The 20363-nt window shown below is 40.0% G+C and overlaps 2 protein-coding genes and 1 non-coding gene across 5 annotated transcripts in view; 1 reads left to right on the plus strand and 2 right to left on the minus strand.

The window, feature by feature from the left end:
- The window catches only part of LOC143304168 (uncharacterized), a 105816-nt gene that overhangs the window by 73331 nt on the left and 12122 nt on the right, over window positions 1-20363 (minus strand). The gene's annotated exons all lie outside the window — the stretch shown is intronic.
- On the minus strand, window positions 6321-9165 carry LOC143304164 (uncharacterized). The gene is made up of 2 exons (XM_076626531.1): window positions 7271-9165; window positions 6321-7177 (listed from the first exon to the last, which is right to left on the minus strand). Exons 1-2 carry the CDS (start codon window positions 9162-9164, stop codon window positions 6345-6347), a joined length of 2727 nt encoding a protein of 908 aa, XP_076482646.1. The 5' UTR covers window position 9165; the 3' UTR covers window positions 6321-6344.
- LOC117165545 (5S ribosomal RNA) lies at window positions 12740-12858 on the plus strand. Its single transcript, XR_004465982.1, has one exon. It is a non-coding gene; the product is annotated as a 5S ribosomal RNA (ribosomal RNA).

Consider the following 20363-nt stretch of genomic DNA (forward strand, 5'->3'; position numbering starts at 1 on the left):
CACAAAATAACGGAGTGTCGCAAGAGGATGCGTAGTGAACAGCGGAAGGATACAAAGGATACAAAGGATACAAAGGATACACAACACCAGGAAAGAAACCGTCCAGCTTCATCGTCCAAGGTGGTTTGCTTCAAGTGTCGTGCGGAGGGTCATATCGCACCTGATTGTCCACAACTGCAGAACAGAAAATCCGGCTTCAAGAATGAACGTCGAGTCGACTCCTGTGTGGTAGAGCCTCCAGCTGGTAAATTAAGTCATCTGGGTGAGTCGTACCCATTTTATTTCGATTCCGGAGCCGAATGCTCATTAATCAAAGAATCCGTAGCTTCGAAATTTTCTGGCAAACGAACGACTGATGTAGTAATAATGCGAGGCATAGGGAATACTTGTGTTAACAGTACATCTCAGATTTTATCCACTGTATGTATTAACGGTTTTACATTGGAGATAACTTTTCATGCCCTTTCTGATAATTACTTAAAATACGATATCATGATTGGTCGTGAAATTTTGAGCCAAGGTTTTGACGTGAATGTTACACGAAACAGTGTCGATATTTGTAAGACAAAAATAGTTAACGCTTGTAGCAGAGTCGCGGAAGATGTGATCAACATTAATGAGGTCGACACTGATGTAGTTGGTAACGATAAAGATCGATTGATTTCTGTTCTCGAGAAATACAAAGAGTCATTTATTACGGGTTTTCCGCGGAATCGTGTAAATACGGGTCAATTAGAAATTCGTTTAATTGATCCCAACGTTACCGTGCAACGAAGTCCTTATAGACTCAGTGAGGAGGAGCGGGGAATAGTTCGAGAGAGGATAGGTGAACTGATCCGAGCAAAAATCATAAGACCGAGTAATTCACCATTCGCAAGCCCTTTATTACTTGTTAAAAAAAAGAACGGTTCAGATAGATTATGTGTAGATTACCGAGCATTAAATAAAAACACCGTCGCGGATCGGTACCCTCTTCCTCTCATAGCTGATCAGATCGCGAGACTGAGAGGGGCGAAATACTTTATAAGCCTGGATATGGCCAGCGGGTTTCATCAAATTCCTATTCACCCGAATTCGACTGAATATACCGCGTTCGTTACTCCTGATGGTCAATATGAATACATGACGATGCCGTTTGGATTGAAGAATGCACCGTCTGTTTTTCAGAGGGCCATTTTCAATGCCTTAGGTGATCTTGCTTATTCATATGTTGTCGTTTATTTGGATGATGTTTTAATTATTGCCGATACGATAGATCAGGCGTTAGAAAGATTAAACACCGTCCTAGATACCCTCGTAAACGCCGGATTCTCTTTCAACTTTTCTAAATGTTCTTTCTTGAAGACGTCAGTACTTTATCTGGGTTATGTGATTCATAACGGAGAAGTCCGACCAAACCCAGGTAAAGTACAAGCCTTGAGCTCTTTGCCCGCACCAACGACTGTTACACAGCTCCGGCAATTTATTGGTTTAGCTTCTTACTTTCGAAAATTTGTTCCTAAATTCTCACAGGTAATGAAATCTTTGTATGCTCTCACTTCCGGTAGCAAGAACATAAATTGGACGGATAAACATGAAAAAATTAGGCAAAAAGTAATTTCTATTCTGACCAATGAGCCGGTGCTAATGATTTTTGACCCCAAATATCCAATAGAACTACATACGGATGCTAGTTCCGAAGGATTTGGGGCTATCCTAATGCATAGGGTCGAAGGTAAAAATAGAGTAGTTGAGTATTATAGCAAGCGGACTAGCCCTGCGGAATCTAGATATCATTCTTATGAGTTAGAAACGCTGGCTGTGGTAAACGCCATCAAGCATTTTCGTCACTATCTGCACGGTCGGGAATTTCTTGTTGTCACTGATTGTAATTCTCTGAAGGCATCCAGTGACAAGGTACATTTAAATGACAGGGTTTACAGATGGTGGGCTTACCTGCAAACTTTTACCTTTGACATTATGTATCGGGAAGGCAAACGAATGGCTCATGTAGATTTCTTTTCGAGAAATCCCGTAGATCTGGATCACCGTACGATCAACAAAATTGTAGAGAAAGAAATCAATCTATCTGAAATCTCCGATGATTGGTTGTTAGCAGAACAACGTCGCGACCCACAAATCTCTGAGATCGTCCGTAAGTTGCAAAATGAAGAGCTCGCGGAAGATATTGCGAATACGTATGAATTACGGTCTGGTACACTCCATCGGAAAATACAGAGAAAAGGTAGAACTCTTTGCTTGCCCATTGTCCCAAGGGGTTTCAGGTGGTCCGTCATTAATCATGTGCATCAGTCCATTATGCACTTAGGTTGGGATAAAACGCTTGAGAAACTATACGAGTATTACTGGTTTGAAGGAATGGCGAAATATGTTCGCAAATTCGTTGAGAACTGTCATGCTTGTCGAGTTTCGAAGGCTAGTTCGGGTAAAGTACAAGCTGAACTACATCCCATACCTAAGACCAGCATACCCTGGCATACGGTACACATGGATATAACGGGTAAATTAAGTGGTAAGAGTGACTCGAAAGAGTATATCATTGTTTTAGTTGATGCTTTCACGAAATTTGTATACCTGTATCATACTCGTAAATTAGATTCCTTTAATACCATTATAGCACTTAAGTCCGCTATATTTTTATTCGGCAATCCCTGCCGGGTAATAGCAGACCAAGGAAGGTGTTTTACGGGTAAAGATTTCCAAAATTTCTGCCAGAATAGACATATTAGACTTCACTTAATAGCAACTGGTGCGAGTAGGGCCAATGAATGCCAACTTCCACACCTACCAACTCAAACAGGAAAGGCCTTTCCGGGTGGTCCTACGAAACATACACCACTCAGCAGACATAGACGAACTCAAATACGAACTCTCAAAACTCGGCCACGAAGTCATCAACGTAAGTAATATAAGGCATAGAGTCTCGAAAGACCCGTTATCCTTATTTTTCATAGATATAAAACAAAAGCCAAACAATAAGGAAATCTACAATATCAGTCGCCTAATGAACGCAATAGTAAAATTCGAACCACCGCTTGTGAAAAAAGAAATAGTGCAATGCAAAAGGTGCCAAAGGTACGGTCATACGCAGAAATACTGCAACCATACTTTCCGCTGCGTTAAATGCGCAGGCACTCACTCCACTGACCAGTGCGCCAAATCACCGGAAACTCCAGCGAAATGCATCCACTGCCAAGGGGACCACCCCGCCAACTACAAAGGCTGCCCAGCATATAAAACACTATACACGAACAGGTACCCTAAGCTCAGAGCAAAAGAGGTATCCAACCAAACACCCAGCCCGCCGAAATTCACGACTACCCCAACCCCCTCAACCAACCAAGCACCCAGTCCTACCAAATTCATCTCCACCTCAACCTCCTATGCCCAAGCAGTACAAGGCATCCAAAATAACCCGAACAGCCAAAGGAACCTTCCCCAAAACAGTGACCCCAACCCACCTAACACAGACAACTCCTCAAGGCTTGAAAAGCTAATAGAGAAACAATCAGAGCAAATAAATCACTTGCTATCGCTACTAACACTCATCGTGGAAAAATTAGCACGCCCCGACTCAAAATAAAACCAAGGCGCATAGCACTCTGGAACGCCAACGGTCTAGCGCAACACAAACTTGAACTAGAACTCTTCTTAAAACACCAGCAAATCGACGTAATGCTCGTATCGGAAACCCACTTCACCGACAAGAGCTACCTGAAAATAAATGGTTACGAATTCTACCATACCCAACACCCCAGCGGAAAGGCCCACGGTGGCACCGGAATAATAATCAAAGCAAGTATTAAGCACTACGAACTTCCATCATTCCAGAAAGACTACCTACAAGCAACAAACGTAGCAATAGAAGACTGTCATGGCTCAATCACCACCTCAGCAGTATACTGCCCTCCCAGACACTCCATCGCCAAAGAAGACTTTGATAACTTCCTGGACACCCTGGGCAATAGATTCATAGTTGGAGGAGACTATAACGCCAAGCACATTCAATGGGGCAGCAGACTGGTTACAGCAAGAGGCAAAAACCTCTTAAACAGCATAATAAACAACAACCTCAACTACCTCACCACATACGAACCCACATACTGGCCCACTGACACCAACAAAATACCCGACCTTCTCGACTTCTTCATAACTAAAAATATCCCATCAAGACACGTCCAGATCAACTCCTCGGCTGATCTCTCCTCTGATCATTCTCCCGTGATAGCAACAGTCAGCTCAACAATCATCGAGAATACACCTAATGGCTCCATTCACAACCAACACACCAACTGGCAGCTCTTCAGAGAAGTCTTTACACACTCAACCTCAGCCTTCACCCCACTAAAAACAAAGGAAGATATCGAAGCAGCCACGGAATACTTAAACACGAGCATAATAAACGCAATCCGCCTCTCCACACCGACAAAGCCATCTAACAGCAAACAAGAATATCCCCAATACATACTAAAAAAAATAGCAGAAAAACGTAGACTAAGAAGAGTATGGCAGACCCATAGAACACCGGAGGACAAACGCAAACTTAACAACGCAACTAGGAAGCTATCCAGAACCTTAAAAATCTATAAAAACGACTGCTTCCATAAATACCTCGCCAGCTTATCCCCCACAGCCGACGCCAACTACTCACTACGGAAGGCCTCCAGGAAACTCACACGCCCCCCACAAATAATCCCACCGATCCGCCGCCCGCAAGGTGGATGGGCGCGAAGCCCTACAGAAAAAGCCGACCTGTTCGCTAAACACTTGTCAAAAGTATTCAAACCCCATTCCCCCAAAGCCGCCGCGGACGTTACCGAATACCTGCACACCCCCTTCCAAATGTCCCCTCCTATCGAACCCTTCTCCTCTGCAGAGACTATAGAAACAATCAGTCGCCTAAACCCCAAGAAAGCAGCAGGACACGACCTAATAAGCAATAAAGCAATCAAGGAACTTCCCACAAAAGGGATAGCACTCATCACATCGATTTTTAATGCTATCCTTCGCCTGGAACACTATCCTAAGGCCTGGAAAATCTCATTGATTACCCTCATCCCTAAACCCGGTAAACCGATACACGAAACCTGCTCCTATCGCCCAATCAGTCTTTTACCTACCCTGTCCAAACTATTCGAGAAGATGCTCACGAACCGACTCCTTCCAATCCTAGAGAACTTGAAAACACTCCCAGATCACCAATTCGGCTTCCGAAAACATCATTCTACAGTAGAGCAAATCCACCGCTTAACTCATACGATCAGCCAAACACTCGAAAAGAAAAAATATTGCTCAGCGGTTTTCCTAGACATCCAACAGGCATTCGACAAAGTATGGCATGAAGGGCTACTATACAAGATTAAAAAGATCCTACCTCACCCCTACTACTCCATCCTAAAATCTTACCTAACCAATAGACAATTCATGGTTAAATGCCTAGACGCCACTTCCGCAACATTCCCAATAGAAGCCGGCATACCCCAAGGTAGTGTCCTCGGACCCCTACTGTACTCCATCTACACTGCCGACCTACCTATATCAAACGATATAACAATAGCGACATTTGCAGACGACACAGCGCTATTAGCTACCCACGCAGACCCGGTAATAGCCTCATCCACTCTCCAGCGAAGTCTCGACTCCATGGAAAAGTGGTTTCACAAATGGGGCTTCAAAGTCAACGAAAAGAAATCCTCACATGTAACCTTCACGCTCCGAAAACAAACCTGCCCCCAGGTCACCATCAACGATGCAACAATCCCTAGCAGGGACACAGTCCGATACCTGGGCATGACCCTGGACAGGAGACTAACGTGGAAGACACACATCTCAGATAAAACGAAGCAACTAAAGGACAAACTAAAAAAACTCTATTGGCTCACGGGCCGACGCTCCAAACTAAACATAGAGAATAAAATTACCCTCTACAAGACCGTAATAAAACCTGTCTGGACCTACGGAATCCAACTATGGGGAACAACAAGTAACTCCAACATTGAAATACTCCAACGCTTTCAATCGAAAACGCTAAGATCCCTAATTGACGCACCTTGGTATGTAATCAATGAAACAATACACCGCGACCTCAAGATACCCACCGTCAAAGAGGAAATAGCAAAATATAGCGACAGATATAACAAAAGAATCAACAAACACCGAAACCCCCTAATCACTGGACTACTCGATACGACGGACCAGATTCGCAGGCTGAAGAGGCACTACCCGCTAGACCTAAACGTTAGATTCTCTTAATTATCCAAATTAAGCATTTGCACTTACTTATAATACTTATAAATTATACCTATCTATAATAAGTATTAACTTATTGTAAATAATCAGCCATGTCACTGCGCCACGCCAGAAAAATTACTGAAAATTCTCAACGCGAGAATTGATTGTAATTTCAACAAATAAATAAAAAGGTATGGGAAAGCTTCTGGCGGGATGTAGCCTGTTGTCAGAGTGTTTTTGTAATATGTGTCATTTGGAAATAAGCAGCTGAAGATTAAACTATTTTCTTTTATCTTTGCCGCTTGCGCGAAGTGGTTTCGTATTAGCTTTAGGATGTGACAGTCTATGCGGTGAACGTTGGCTAGGTCGTATATTATTTTGTTTTTTACGTATTTTTTGAATCCGCTGTGTTCGGATCTGTAAGTGCTCAGACAAGCTCTGATGCATTTTCTTTCGAATATGCGAATTTTTTCCATTTGGGAGGCTGATATGTTGTACCAGATTGGGCAGCCGTAGGTTATGATCGGTCTGATTAGTGCTTGATAGCATAGAATTTTTACTTTGCTGTCGAGATGTTTGGAGTGGAATAGTTTTTTCATTTTCCAAAATGCTTTATTGGCCTTGGTAAGTTGAATTTCGGTGTGCTGCTTGTAGTTTAATTTGTAATCTATGTTTACCCCTAAGTATTTTACGCAATTTTTGTGTGGTATGAGGGCCCCTTTGTCTGTTTTTTCTCTTATCTGAAATTTTTTGCAGTGTTCTCTTTCTATTGGGCCGATTTCACTTGACTTGGGCCTAAACAGTATGGTTTCGCATTTACTTATGTTGATTTTTAGTTTCCATGCGTGGTAATAGTCGTTTATTTTCTCAAAGAGTTCTTGGAGTTCCGTTTTTATAGTTTTGGTTTTGCGGCCTGTTACGTAGATGATTAGGTCGTCTGCGAAGGCTATGGAGCGTTTATGGATGGATGTATTGAGCTCAAAGAGGTTTAGTAAGTCGCTGTTGTAAATACTGAAAAGTAACGGGGAATTTACTGTACCTTGTTGTAGACCGTTTTTTATGGAGAATTCTTTGCTTGATGAGTGTGAACCTTCTGTCATTGCGAATGTTCTGTTTGTGATCATGTCCCAGACTATTTTAATCAGGTGTTTAGGGAACTTTTTTTTGATCAATTTGTATATGAGACCTGGGATCCAGACTGTGTCGAAGGCTTTTTCGAGGTCTATTAAGCAGGCGGCTACTCGTTCTTTTGCGTTTAGAGCCCAGCAGATGTCCAACGTGAGTTTGTTTATTGCGTGGATTGTGGAGTGTTTGTGTCGGAAGCCGAATTGATTCTCTGGGATTATGTTATTTTTTGTGCAGAAGGAGGTTAGGGGGTTGTTTATGATTATTTCAAATACTTTGCTTATGTTGGGGAGGAGACTTATGGGTCGTAGGTTTGCGGGCGATGAGCCGTCTTTATCCTTTTTTGTTATAGCTATCAGTTTGGCTTTTTTCCATTTTCTGGGGAAGTATGTGTTGTTTAGAGCATTGTTGAAGAGTACTGTGTAGTACCATTTTATTTTGTTCGGTAGGCGCTTGAGTAAGATGTTTGGGATGCCGTCGAAGCCGGAGGATTTTTTGTTGTTTAGTTTGGAGAGGATTGTGTTTAGTTGATTGTAATTTGTGAAGTAGTTTATTTCTGGATCTGGTTGTTTGGGGTTGTCTGCGGTGTTTTCGTTTGGGAATGTGCAGACTGTTTTGTTTAGCGTGTTGTCTTGTTCCAATTCATTTTTGAGTTTGTTTGTTTCGACGATGATAATTCTGTTTAGTTGTTCTCGGCCCATGTGTTCGTTTTGCGTGTGTATTTTGGAAAAGTGGGTGCCGATAATGTCTAGTTTTTCTATTGTTTTAGATATTATGAAGTTACCCTCGGTGTCTTTGATGGTGTTGTATATCGTTATACCTGCTTCTTGGATGAGGGAGGCATTTTCTGGGGGCAATTTGAGAGGTGGGATGGGGTTTTGTTCTTTTGCTCTAAAGATTTGATTTATTTGTGGGAACATGTTTGCTGAGTCGTTTTTGGAGATGTTTTTTATTTTGTTTGTCCAGTAATGGTTTATAGAATTTGCGAATTCTTGTTTCAATTGCGCTTTTATTCTGTGTAGTAGGTACTTTAGGAATTCTAATTCTTCTCTTTTGTCGTAAGAATAGTTAAATTTTATATTGTTTATTTTAGAGAGTATGTAGCTTTTATCTCGGTGTAGATCTTTTATTTTATTGTTGATATAGGGCTCGCATGAATTTTTTTGTTTTATGATTGGCACGGATTTTTGGAGAGCGATTTGTGTATGTTTTTCTATTTCGTCTATGAATGAGTCGATTTGTCTATTTGTTAGGTTGACGTTGTTGTAGATCTTTAGGTCGCAGTTTTGTTCAAGTATGTTTTGGAACTTTTTCCAGTCTGTCTTTTTGTAATTGTACCTGGGTGTCTCGGTCTGAGTTTCGAGTGTTAGGAAGTCAGATGTATTTTTGTTTATGTGAAATACTAGGGCGTTATGGTCACTGTCATAGGCTAAGGTATTGAGAGTGTTATTTGGACGTAGGTTTTGGAATTTTAGTCGCGCATCTGCTAGGCATATGTCCAGGTATGAGCCTCCTTTTGGGTAAGAGGGTAGCTCGGAGCTGTATAAGTTTGTTTTGTAGTGGATGCTTTTATTGTCTAGCCAGTTTCTAATGAAGTTGCCTCTCGTGTTGTTTATTTCGTTTTTCCAGCTTGTATGCTTTGCCTTAAGGTCTCCTGCTATTATATAGTAGTTTTCCGGTTTGTTGAGCTGTAAGAGTTCGAAAAGATTATTGAATTCGTAGTTAAAGTCTTTCTGGTTTTCGTAGGTTGCGTAGGCTGCAGTGATGAATAAATTTTCCTTATTGCTTATTTTTATTTTTATGATCATTGTTTCTCAATATTGTTATCAATAAGAATTGTTTTGTATTTTATAGGGTTTTTTATGAGGATCGCTGTTCCTCCTCCTTGACTGGCGTTCGGTCTGTCGTGTCTTATCATGGAGTAGTTTTTGAAGTGTACATTGTGTCTTTTGTTTAGTTTTGTTTCTGAGATGAGTACCATATCGGGGGCTTCTTTATTTATTAGGGTTAGCATACTGTATCTTTTTTGGTTTGAAATTAAAGAGTTAGCATTTATTGTATTTATTTTCAGATGCTTTAGGTTAAATTTACGTGTTTTTTGCTGTAATTGTTGGTTTAGTGGATTTTGGTTATTCGTCATCTGTACTATTGAAAGTGCTGAAGATGGCGTCGAACCTTTCTTCGTGCGTTGATAGTGTATTTTTTATTTCATTTAATTGCATTTGTTGTTCTTTTAACGCTTGGAGAATAGCTTTTTTAAAGTCTTCGATAACGTTTATAATGTTTAGATGGGGGGAGTTATCGATTGTAATTGAGCTTTGGCTTGAGCGCGGATCTAAGTTTGTTAATTGTTATGTGTTTTCGATTGTTTGATTTAATTTTGTTTGTTGTTTCACTACGTCAGAGAGCTTTAGTTCTGGGACGTATTTACGGCGTATTTGGGCAATTCGTTTTATCTTTGTTTCTTTGTCTTTCTTGATTTTATCGGCTAGCTTTTTACGAAGCTCTACGAGTTTGGGGCAACATTTGTATGACGCGGGGTGTCCGTAGTTTTTGCAGTTAACGCAGAATATTTTGTCTTTGGTTACTGTGTTTTCTCTTTTTATTTTGCAGTCGCCTGGACCATGGGGCTCAGTGCATCTAACACAGCGGTAGTTTAGGTTACAGTTTTGTGCTGTGTGACCTAATCGCTGGCATTTGTGGCATTGAGTTATATCATCATTTTTTAAAATTATTTTTTCCCATTTTATTCTGAAGTAGTTAAAATGGTTAACTTTTAACAAGTTACTTATATTACTGTCGGGGGATACTTGTATTATGTAAATTGGGAGCAATATATTGTTCTCCCTTGATCTTTTTGTCGTGAATCGTGTGACTTTTGTGAATTTTACGTCGTCTATTTGCAAGGCTTGTAGGTCTGTGAGTATTTCTGTTTCGGTGTAACTATTGTCTAAACCTTTTAACAAGTATGTATGGTGTTTCTCTGTCTCTGGTAGAAAAACCAACTTTCCTTAGTTAAGCCGTGGTATTCTCACGCACGCTGCAACTTTCCTCCCACTAACCAATTTCTCTCGAGGGCGGTTAAGACCCTTCGTTTAACCAATTAAAAACGAAGCCTATTCCCTCACTCTCCTAAACAACATCGGCACCAACAAATCCGATGGTCCCGTGCGCTAGACACACCCATCCTTAGCTTTCCTCCGACACATCATCGTCTCCCAAGACGGTACTGATTTCACATCCTTCGAACGGTCAACATCCTTCGAGCGGGTAGACACACCCGCAGATCAGACTACTTCGCGGCGTCGATTCACCGAATCGTAGCGAGAATTTACGCCTCTCGCTGACGCGTTTTCCTCGCGACCGCGTCTCTCCGCGAACGGTCGTAACAATAGGTGAGAAAAACTAACTTTCCCTTGTCAAGCCGTGGTAGACAAGAGTCTTTAGAAATTCTTCGGAAACAGACGTTTGTTTGGTTTGAAGGACCTCTACTAGGAAATTCCTGAGATTTATGGAAGATACTTAAGGCTATCGAGGGTACGCCGTACGGAAGAGCGGACATCTGGTGTCCGTCTGGCCCGCGGTGAGTGACCTGGGCCAGGCAGAGGGTCGCCCGGCGTAACACTCTGGTTCAGATTGTAGTATACTAAATCTGTTTTTTGTTATGATTGCTGGACGATACGAGATAGGACAGATGGTGGTATCTAGCGATCCAAAGAACCTGAACCTTGCCCAACAACTAGCAGCTGATAGAGAACAATGGTTACGAGATGCAAATCGTGTTGCCAACCGCCCAAAGAATCAATCTCACAACATTACATTAGTATCCAAGCGAACTACTACCGATTCACAGCCACAAACTTTTGCTCAGCTACCTAGCCGACCATTAGACAACCGCATGAAACCGAAGTGTCCAAAGTGTTTACGAATTGGACACACAGCCGAAAAATGCTACTCTCGAAATTTTCCATTCGCCAGCCAAGGAAAGATTCCACCTCGAGTAAACCAAACAACGGAGAACCCAGAGGAAGCTTACCTCGAGTTAACTGCACCACCACCGGAAGATTACTATCAATCGTACTGCAACGAAGAGACGGAGGAAGAGCCAGATTCCTCATCGATACCGGAGCAGGAATCAACCTTATAAAAGAAAAAGCCTCACTAAACGTCCAAACTTCTAACCCAAAAACCTTCCTAATGGGAAGTGACAAACATACCACTAACAAAATTTGCAATTTAACCATGCTCAAGAAAAATCATCAATTCTACGTAGTCCCTAACAACTTTCCCCTAATCGAAGATGGAATAATCGGACTCCCATTCCTTACAAAGTATCAATACAGCGTCACTAACAATAAACTAACCTTAGACGAAATTATATTACCATTCCAGGAAACCGATAGCAAGATAAGACCAGGCGAAACTCTAATCTCAGCCTGGAACTGATTGATGCCCGCTACTTTCTCTATGAGCGTTACCGTGTCCTTTGGGTCTTGTAGCGTTATGTTGATAGGCGGCGGTTTGTTATCCCTTGTAGTGGATGGGGCGTTCGTACGCCCCTCTGCGGTGTATCTGGTGGGGCGTCCGTCCGGTGCTCGGTCCCCCCTTGGCGATGCTGGTGGCGCTGGGCCTCCTGGGTTGTACGATGGGGTCTGTCGCCCCTGCAGTGTTGATTGTTTTGGTGGTATGGTGGGACTGTGTTTTCCTATTTTGCCTCGTAATGTTTCGTTTTTCTTTTTTATTTGTTCTAGCGTTGAGCTCGAAGTAGAGTAGTTTGATGGTCCCGGTTGTGGATGAGGCTCTGGTTCAGATTGTAGTATACTGAATCTGTTTTTTGTTATGATTGCTGGAGGCGAGGTAGCTCTTACGGGCTTCATGTTTTTCATTTCTTTAGCCTTTTCTTCTTGGCTGGAGTGATAATCTATAACTGTGTTTCCTAGGATGTTTACTAGTCTTTTCGTCCTGGCAACCAGGTTTGGTTGTGGGTTGAGTTTCCGCGTCTTTTGAGCGGAAAGTCTTAAACTATTCTTGATTTTTTTGGCTGTTTTTTGTGTGATTATTTTTCTCTTGATGGCTTTTTTTATCGGGTCCACGGTGGGTTCCGTTTCGTTGCTTTTGGCTTCATTATCGGTAACTTCTATCTTTTTATACAATTTTATTTTGTCTTATTTTATTTTATTTTATTTTTATTCTTATTTGTATTTATAGAGATGATGTCAATGCAATATTTTTCACTTTTTGTCACTTATTCCTTCTACTTTAACGAATGTTTGTCTACTTTGACGCGCGTACTGAGAGGTCCGTCCTGCTCGGAAGTCTACAGTCAACTGACCACTTCTTTTTTCCTGAATATTAAGAGCAAGTAACAAAATTACTCACTTCAGCCAACTCTCATACCACGTTGAGTGCACTCGTTCTCGTCCGATCACGAAAGTTAAGCAACGTAGGGCACGGATAGTACTTAGATGGGTGACCGCTTGGGAACTCCGTGTGGTGTTGGCTTTTTTTAATTTTTTCCAATTCTTCCTACTTTTCTTAATAATTTATGGTCATGTACATCGTGTTAAAAATATACTTTTAGTATTACAGCGTATGTCAATGTCGTGGTTATTCGTTATACATTCAAGTACGCTTGTTTGAAAGTCAATAGACTATTGCTGAATCACGTACTACTTATAAATTGTTGTCTAGCACGTAAGTGTAATTTCATGTACATTATACACTAGTACTGTGCGCTATAATTCATGAACTGCACAATAGATTTAACGCACCAATTATCTATGCATCTATTACACTGATTCCTGCAGTAGTTTTTACTTTCCACACTCTATGGCCGCCGTTTGCACAAAACGGCTATTTATATTTATTCCAATTTTTATTCCACGGATGACGATGTAATAAATTTGTTAACATATAGCAAACTCGATACCGAATATTCATTACATACGTCTAATCCATTATGTCATTCGTGGTTTAAGTGAATATTTACTTTCACGTTAAAAAGACAAAGAAGGTGAAACCATACTAATTGCTGTACGTTCTGGTCGTTGTAAAAGATTTTGGATGGAAGAAACATAAACAGCTTGGTTTTCTTTTCCTAATCAAATCCAGTCTCTTTCTATGATAACGCAACGGATATCATAGAAAACAACGGATATAACATAGTTGATTAAATAAACCAGTAACACCATAAATTAATTATGCGCATAAAGTTCATATTACTTGTCTACCAACCAACCAACCAACCAACCAACCAACCAAACAGCACAAGTTATGTGATATAAATAACCTGATGAGATAATCTTTCAAGCACGAGTCCAAAATCTACAATGGCACAACTTTTCTTCGAAACAGAGACGTCCAGCTGTTTTTTCTACAACCCGTTTTCACTATGAATTCAATGGAACACCGTTTGGCCTAAAAGGTGTAGCCACCTGAGTAAAATTTCATACATTTAGGTGGACGTATGCACATCGTTCATCTTCACGAACATTTATACGTAAAGTCACATACACGTATTGTCTTCATAGTTGTTCGAAAATCGTGTCTCCTTGGCGATGAATTACAGTAGAGTTTTGTACAGTAGTGAATTACTTAGAGAAGACAGCGCAAGCGAAACAGGAAAAGGTGTGAGAGTCGGCTTAATAAGATACATATCGGTCAAACAATGTCGGCCTTTTTCATCCAACGCTTGCATAAAATGCTAACAGTTATTCTTTTCGTAAAACAATATCAATTATTTATTAGCATACTATTTTTATAATCAATTCGTTATATTTTCTGTATGATTGATCGCAATTAATCGGTCGTCATTCCCGTTACTGGGGGGAAATCAACCTACAGGGGCCCTAGTGTTCCCTTTAACACGCCACTAAGTTCGACGGTTGAGTAGTGTAAAATGATCCGAATTCAATCGTCCATGAAAGAATACTAATTATCCATCAGTCAATGGTTAAACCTTATGTTTAATTTTTTTTAATTAAATTTTTACTGACTTTTTTGTGAGATTTTTCTGATTAAAATGAGGCCAAACACGATATAATTTATATCACATTTATATGTATATGTCGGAGATAAAAGGACACCGAAGCCTTCCCTTTGGAATTTGGGAAAACCCCTTAACACATTAATCTAGATTCTACTATAGCCGCAATTAAGCAATTGTCGTTATTCAATCCGATTGTATTTGTTCGAGATTTGTGATAATGAATTTGGGCTCGAGGCGACAATCAGTCGCCGAATGTAGCCGCGGTCAAGGGATGAACGCTTTCTCTAACAGAGGTATAGAGAAATTCTATAGCTCTCCTTAAAAGAAATAATTGTAGCGGCACTCGACAGTAAACATTCCAACGGTTTCTGTCCCGTGGCTCGCCACACGCAGACCCTATTCTCCGGCTAAGATGATTACCAGATGTCGATGCATCTCCACAGTACATGTTCAGCAAGCTTGAGAACCCGTTATAAATTTTAAGATTCAGTTTACTAAAGTCCTTCAAACAGACAAACAGTTTTTGTCCCAACTACGTGAAGATAGGGGAAATGTATTTTTTTCACGAACGACGCTTCCCACTAGCAACCTTCCCTCAAGGGCGGCTAGCATCCTTTTCTCGATACCAACATGGAAATTGACCAATTGACAGCAACGTCAATTTCCCTCACTTTCCGAACAAGGGCTTTTCTCGACGAATCCGATGACCTCGTGTCCTTAGACACACCCCATCACAGTTTTCCTCTGCAGCATCACCCTGACGGAAAGTCATTCTCTCTCGTGATGTCTCAGTAGCGAGTTACATAGTGTCTTTACGCTTGGTGAATATTCTACGTTTTAACAAAAAGTTAGTTTAGTAATACTTGTACCGTAGACAAGCAAGTTGAGTACAACTTGGACTTTGGAAGGAAGCGCATTTTGTTATTCCGCTGACCGCGGATTCGTTATTGAACGTAGGATTATTGTCATTAGCATCTCGAGTATCTAATTACTACGGCTACTTGTCAAATTCTGTAATAATCATATTTGTACTAGTAAATATCTTCTCTGTTACATAACAACAATGGCTAATACAAATGAAGATTCGTTACACGCACCTAACCCTAATCATAATGTGAACCCGAAATATATATGCCAGAAATAATATATATGTCGGAGATGAAAGGAAAGCCGAAGCCTTTCCTTGGAAATTTTGGGAATATCCTCTAGTACTTTAGTCTAGATTTTATTATAGCTGTAATTGTTTAAAATTTGTGATAGCGAGATTGGGTTCGAGGTGACAATTGGTCGCCGAACGTAGCCACGCTCACGAGATAAGCGTTTTGCCTAACGGAGGTCTGGAGTAGTTGTATGGGTTTTCCGAGAAGTGAGATTGTGGCGGCATGCGGCCTCGAGAGCGGGCGCTACGAAACTAAAGGAAGGATTAACAAGGCGAGGGCAACTAATAAATCCAATCAGTATAAAAAAAAATAATAAATGAAACCAGCTAACGGATTGAACGAGTTACGAACCAAACAAATAAACCGGGAAATAAGAATAACTACAAAAGGGGAAATAATTGAAACACCAGATATGCATGTATATATAAATATATTTTAATCAATCAACTTGGAGAGTTACATATAAATATAAACATATATGCTAGACATGTAATGAACTAGTAAATACTAGAGTTAATGCTTATAATACTATGCAACAAATACAATATTATCAATTTATGAAATATAAGTATATACGAAGTTAAGACTTAATAATCAAACGAATACATAAAACATACAATATTGTATTATTAAAGAAATAAAAGTTACATTGTCAGAAACATATATATATGTGTGCGCATTCTATTAAACAGATACATACTTGAAACTAGCCTACGTTCCGGTAAAGAATTATAAAATAAGAACTACGTTACGAAACATGCATGTCTGTATATATACATATATAAATTATATTAATGTATGCTCTTTCTACATTATTGATTCAAATCAACAATCTAAGATACATACTTAAAACTAGCCTACGTTCCGGTAAAGAGTTATAAAATAAGAACTACGCTACGAAACATGCATGTCTCTATACAAACATATAAAAATCTATATTCTAAACTACTACTAATCTATGTGCATTCTACAATCTAAGATACATATTTAAAACTAGCCTACATGCCGGTAAAACATTATAAAATAAGAATTTGATTATGAAACATGCATGTCTCTATATAAACATATAAATAATCTATTTTTCTAAACTAAAACTACTATTAATAATCTACAAAAGAAATAGAACACACAACGCAACACTTGGGACTAAGCGACAACCTGTCGATAGCTCAAACGCTCAAAATAATTAACACCGCAACGATTCGAGGAATTGCATACAGAAATTCTATCATCAAACACAATTATGTAAACACACATTAAACGCACAATAATCTAGAAACAAAACCTTCAATACTATGTTGTCATAATACAAGATATATATGTATATATGAAATCAAATGATTGACACATAACCTCAAATACACAACACTATATCACTAAAGAATCTGAATGAAAATCACTTTGCCAGAAATATATACATATATACGTGTGCGTGTTCTATCTTATTAAAAGAAATTAATATAAAACAAATAATTAACATTTCATTTCGTATGAACACTATACGGGCAAGAGAAATAGGCATATAAATACGTATATACATATATATATATGTACGTGTGAGTGCATATGTTTTATATTATCGAATGCTCTATAAAATAAACTACTCGAAACAATAAATAACGCGATCAAAGAATTACAAAACATTAGCTATACTGAAGTAACACACAACATAAACATATATATATACGTATATTCACACGAGATATACTACTGTCACTTTAAAATAATGTTAATAAATAAATGTTCTGATTGCGGTAGAATAAGGAAAAACGAGCGACAGACGAAAATTTACTTCGATATCAAACAAAACTAAAGACCCGCCACTAAAACTTTACTGATGACATTTATGAGCAGCCATGTTGGATTTATACGCGTCATGGCGACAGGAATATTAGGGATTAATGGAAGTCAGGCACGAGAAACAAATCATGAAAACACATTGTTAACACTTTTCGAGTAAAAATAGCAGGGTACCATACTTTAGAAGATGCGTATCGTCAAGCCGTTAAAGCAACACACGAATTGAGACAAATAACCGACAGAACGCGACCCCATCGACCGACACCCTCGAACTATTACAGACGCGATAACGCATGTCCCTCGAACACTAATAACAATATCAGAAACAACCGCCAAGATCGAAGATCAGTACCTCCATCGCAGAATTTTCCGAATACTAATAGACAAAATATCATGTGTAACTATTGTAAAAAAACCCGGACATTTAGTGAAGGACTGTTACAAATTTAAAGCCCGAGTAGACGCCGGATTAATCGTACCCTACGCTTCGAGACCGTCGGGAAACCAAACACGTCCTTCGGGAGAATGGGGCGAGCCACGAGGGAACGATACGCCGAATCGCCCGAGAGTACAAGCGGCAATCAGGCGACCGGCGCCGACGGCAACAAACAGGACGAGGGCAGCCACCCACGCGAGATCAACTCCACCACCCATAACGAGAGACGGAGCGAACGCAATGCCGACTATAAGATCGAACGAACAGCCACTAAATACTGTGGGGGAGTCATCCCACAACCAAACAAGGCCACAGACAGAGAATCCAGAATCTCAAGACAAAAGGGAAAGAGCGAAGCACAAGCAACCGGCGAAGGAAAATCATCAAGAGTTGAATTCAGATTCGGAAGGCGACCTCTCCGAATTATTTCAGTAAAATTTAACGATTCTCCAACGACCCCAACTGCACGAATAGTTTCCCCAAATCTAAAAACCAAGACGAGTTTATTGTTAGACTCTGGATCGGAAATCAATATTATCAAGAAACCTGCTTTACCCGATTCAGCCATCATCGACGAGAAAGAATCAATTGAAGTGCGAGGAATTACGGCAACGAGCCTGGTCTCCCTAGGGCAGACGGTAATACAGGTCGCGGGCCATCCGGTTATTTTTCACGTAGTCGATGATTCATTACTAATCGATCAAGACGGAATCTTAGGATCCGAATTTTTTGCAGGTTGTAAAGCTCGTTTAGATTATGAAGAAAAACATATCAAATGGGGAAATATTTATATTCCCTTCGACACTAAGGAGAAAATAATTATACCGAAGCGAAGTTCAATAACGTGTTCAATTAATATCGCTAATCCAGAGATAAAAGAGGGATTTATTCCAAGAATCGAGCCGAGCAAGGGAATCTATTTCGGAAATGCAGTTGTGAGGAATCATAAAGGAAAAGGCTATATAAGAGTAATAAATACTACTTCAAGAGATTACGAATTTACAACACCGACGATGGTAATTAAGGAATTTGAAAATCCCTCCCCGCTTCCTAGGACAGCGTGTAATACAGTTTTAAAATCGAAGGAAAGTAGATACGAAAAAATAAATGAGTTACTACGACTCGAACACTTGAACGAAGAAGAAAAGGAAAATGTAAAAAAAATTGATTCGTAACAATCAAGATAGATTTCATATTCCAAGAGATACATTGGAGGCAACTGAAGTTCTGCAACATAGAATAATTACCACAGATAATATACCAATTAATACCAAACAGTATCGATATCCGCCAATACATCGAGAAGAGATAAATCGACAGATTCAAGAATTGCTAGATACGGACGTAGTGGAACCATCAATATCTCCATATAACTCCCCGTTATGGATTGTGCCCAAAAAAACCCGATTCGCAAGGAAATAAACGCTGGAGATTAGTTATCGATTATAGAAAATTGAACGATAAAACGATTGGCGATGCCTTCCCATTACCCAACATCACAGAAATATTGGATCAATTAGGAAGTGCAAAATATTTTTCCACGTTTGACTTAGCATCAGGCTTTCACCAGATCCGTATGTCGCAAGAGGACGCCCACAAAACGGCATTTTCGACACCATACGGACATTTTCAATTCAAAAGAATGCCCTTTGGATTAAAAAATGCCCCAGCAACATTTCAACGTTTAATGAACTCGGTATTATCGGGTCTGCAAGGAATAGAACTATTCGTCTATCTGGATGACATAGTGATTTATTCCAGATCTCTCCAGGAACACGAAATTAAATTTAATAAATTAATGGAAAGACCGAGGACAGCCAAATTACGATTACAACCCGATAAGTGTGAATTTTTACGGCATGAGGTGAATTATTTGGGACATATAATTAGTGAGGATGGCGTGAAACCCGATCCAAAAAAGGTCGAAGCCGTATCAAAATTTCCACGACCAAAGAAGGCGAAAAATATCAAACAATTTCTGGGACTAGCAGGATATTACAGAAGATTTATACCCGATTTCTCCAAGGTCGCGAAACCATTGACACAACTATTAAAGAAAGATACTCCCTTCAAATGGACGGAAAATCAAGAAGATGCATTCAATAATTTAAAAACAGCGTTAATGACGAAACCCATTCTACAATATCCAGACTTTTCTAAACCTTTTAACCTTACCACAGACGCATCAGGATATGCAATAAGCGGTGTACTGAGTCAAGGGCCAATCGGAAAGGATTTGCCGATTGCGTATGCCTCAAGACTATTAAATTCCGCCGAACAAAACTACTCTACTGTCACGGTGGTCGTGAGAACGCAACGAAAGGATGGTTATGCCTCACATACCTTGGTCAGCAAAATGATGGCTAAGCAGTAATAGAAACTGACAAGAGTACCGCTAAACAAAACGAACTAATCGCTACCCTGATTGAACAATTTGAAAGCCTAACTCACGAGTTTAGAAGCTTTAGAAACAGCACCGATCAAAACATTAAAAACATAAAAGAATTTGCGGAAACTAGCGATAGAAATCGCTCTAAAGAAATACGCGATCTTGCAAAAACCATGGAAATAAAATACGACACCGAGACTGACCAGTCGCAAATAAACGCCCATTTAGAAACCG

The sequence above is a fragment of the Bombus vancouverensis genome, unplaced genomic scaffold (assembly GCF_051014615.1).
Source record: "Bombus vancouverensis nearcticus unplaced genomic scaffold, iyBomVanc1_principal scaffold0025, whole genome shotgun sequence".
Classification (NCBI taxonomy): Eukaryota; Metazoa; Arthropoda; class Insecta; order Hymenoptera; family Apidae; genus Bombus; species Bombus vancouverensis.

What these genes read in the sequence shown, in the direction of transcription:
- LOC143304164 (XM_076626531.1), bottom strand. Translation starts at nt 9,164, where the DNA reads ATGATCATAAAAATAAAAATAAGCAATAAGGAAAATTTATTCATCACT. An exon ending in AAAAAACGGTCTACAACAAG is followed by an intron (nt 7,178 to 7,270) that starts GTACAGTAAATT and finishes AACGCTCCATAG; the next exon opens with CCTTCGCAGACGACCTAATC.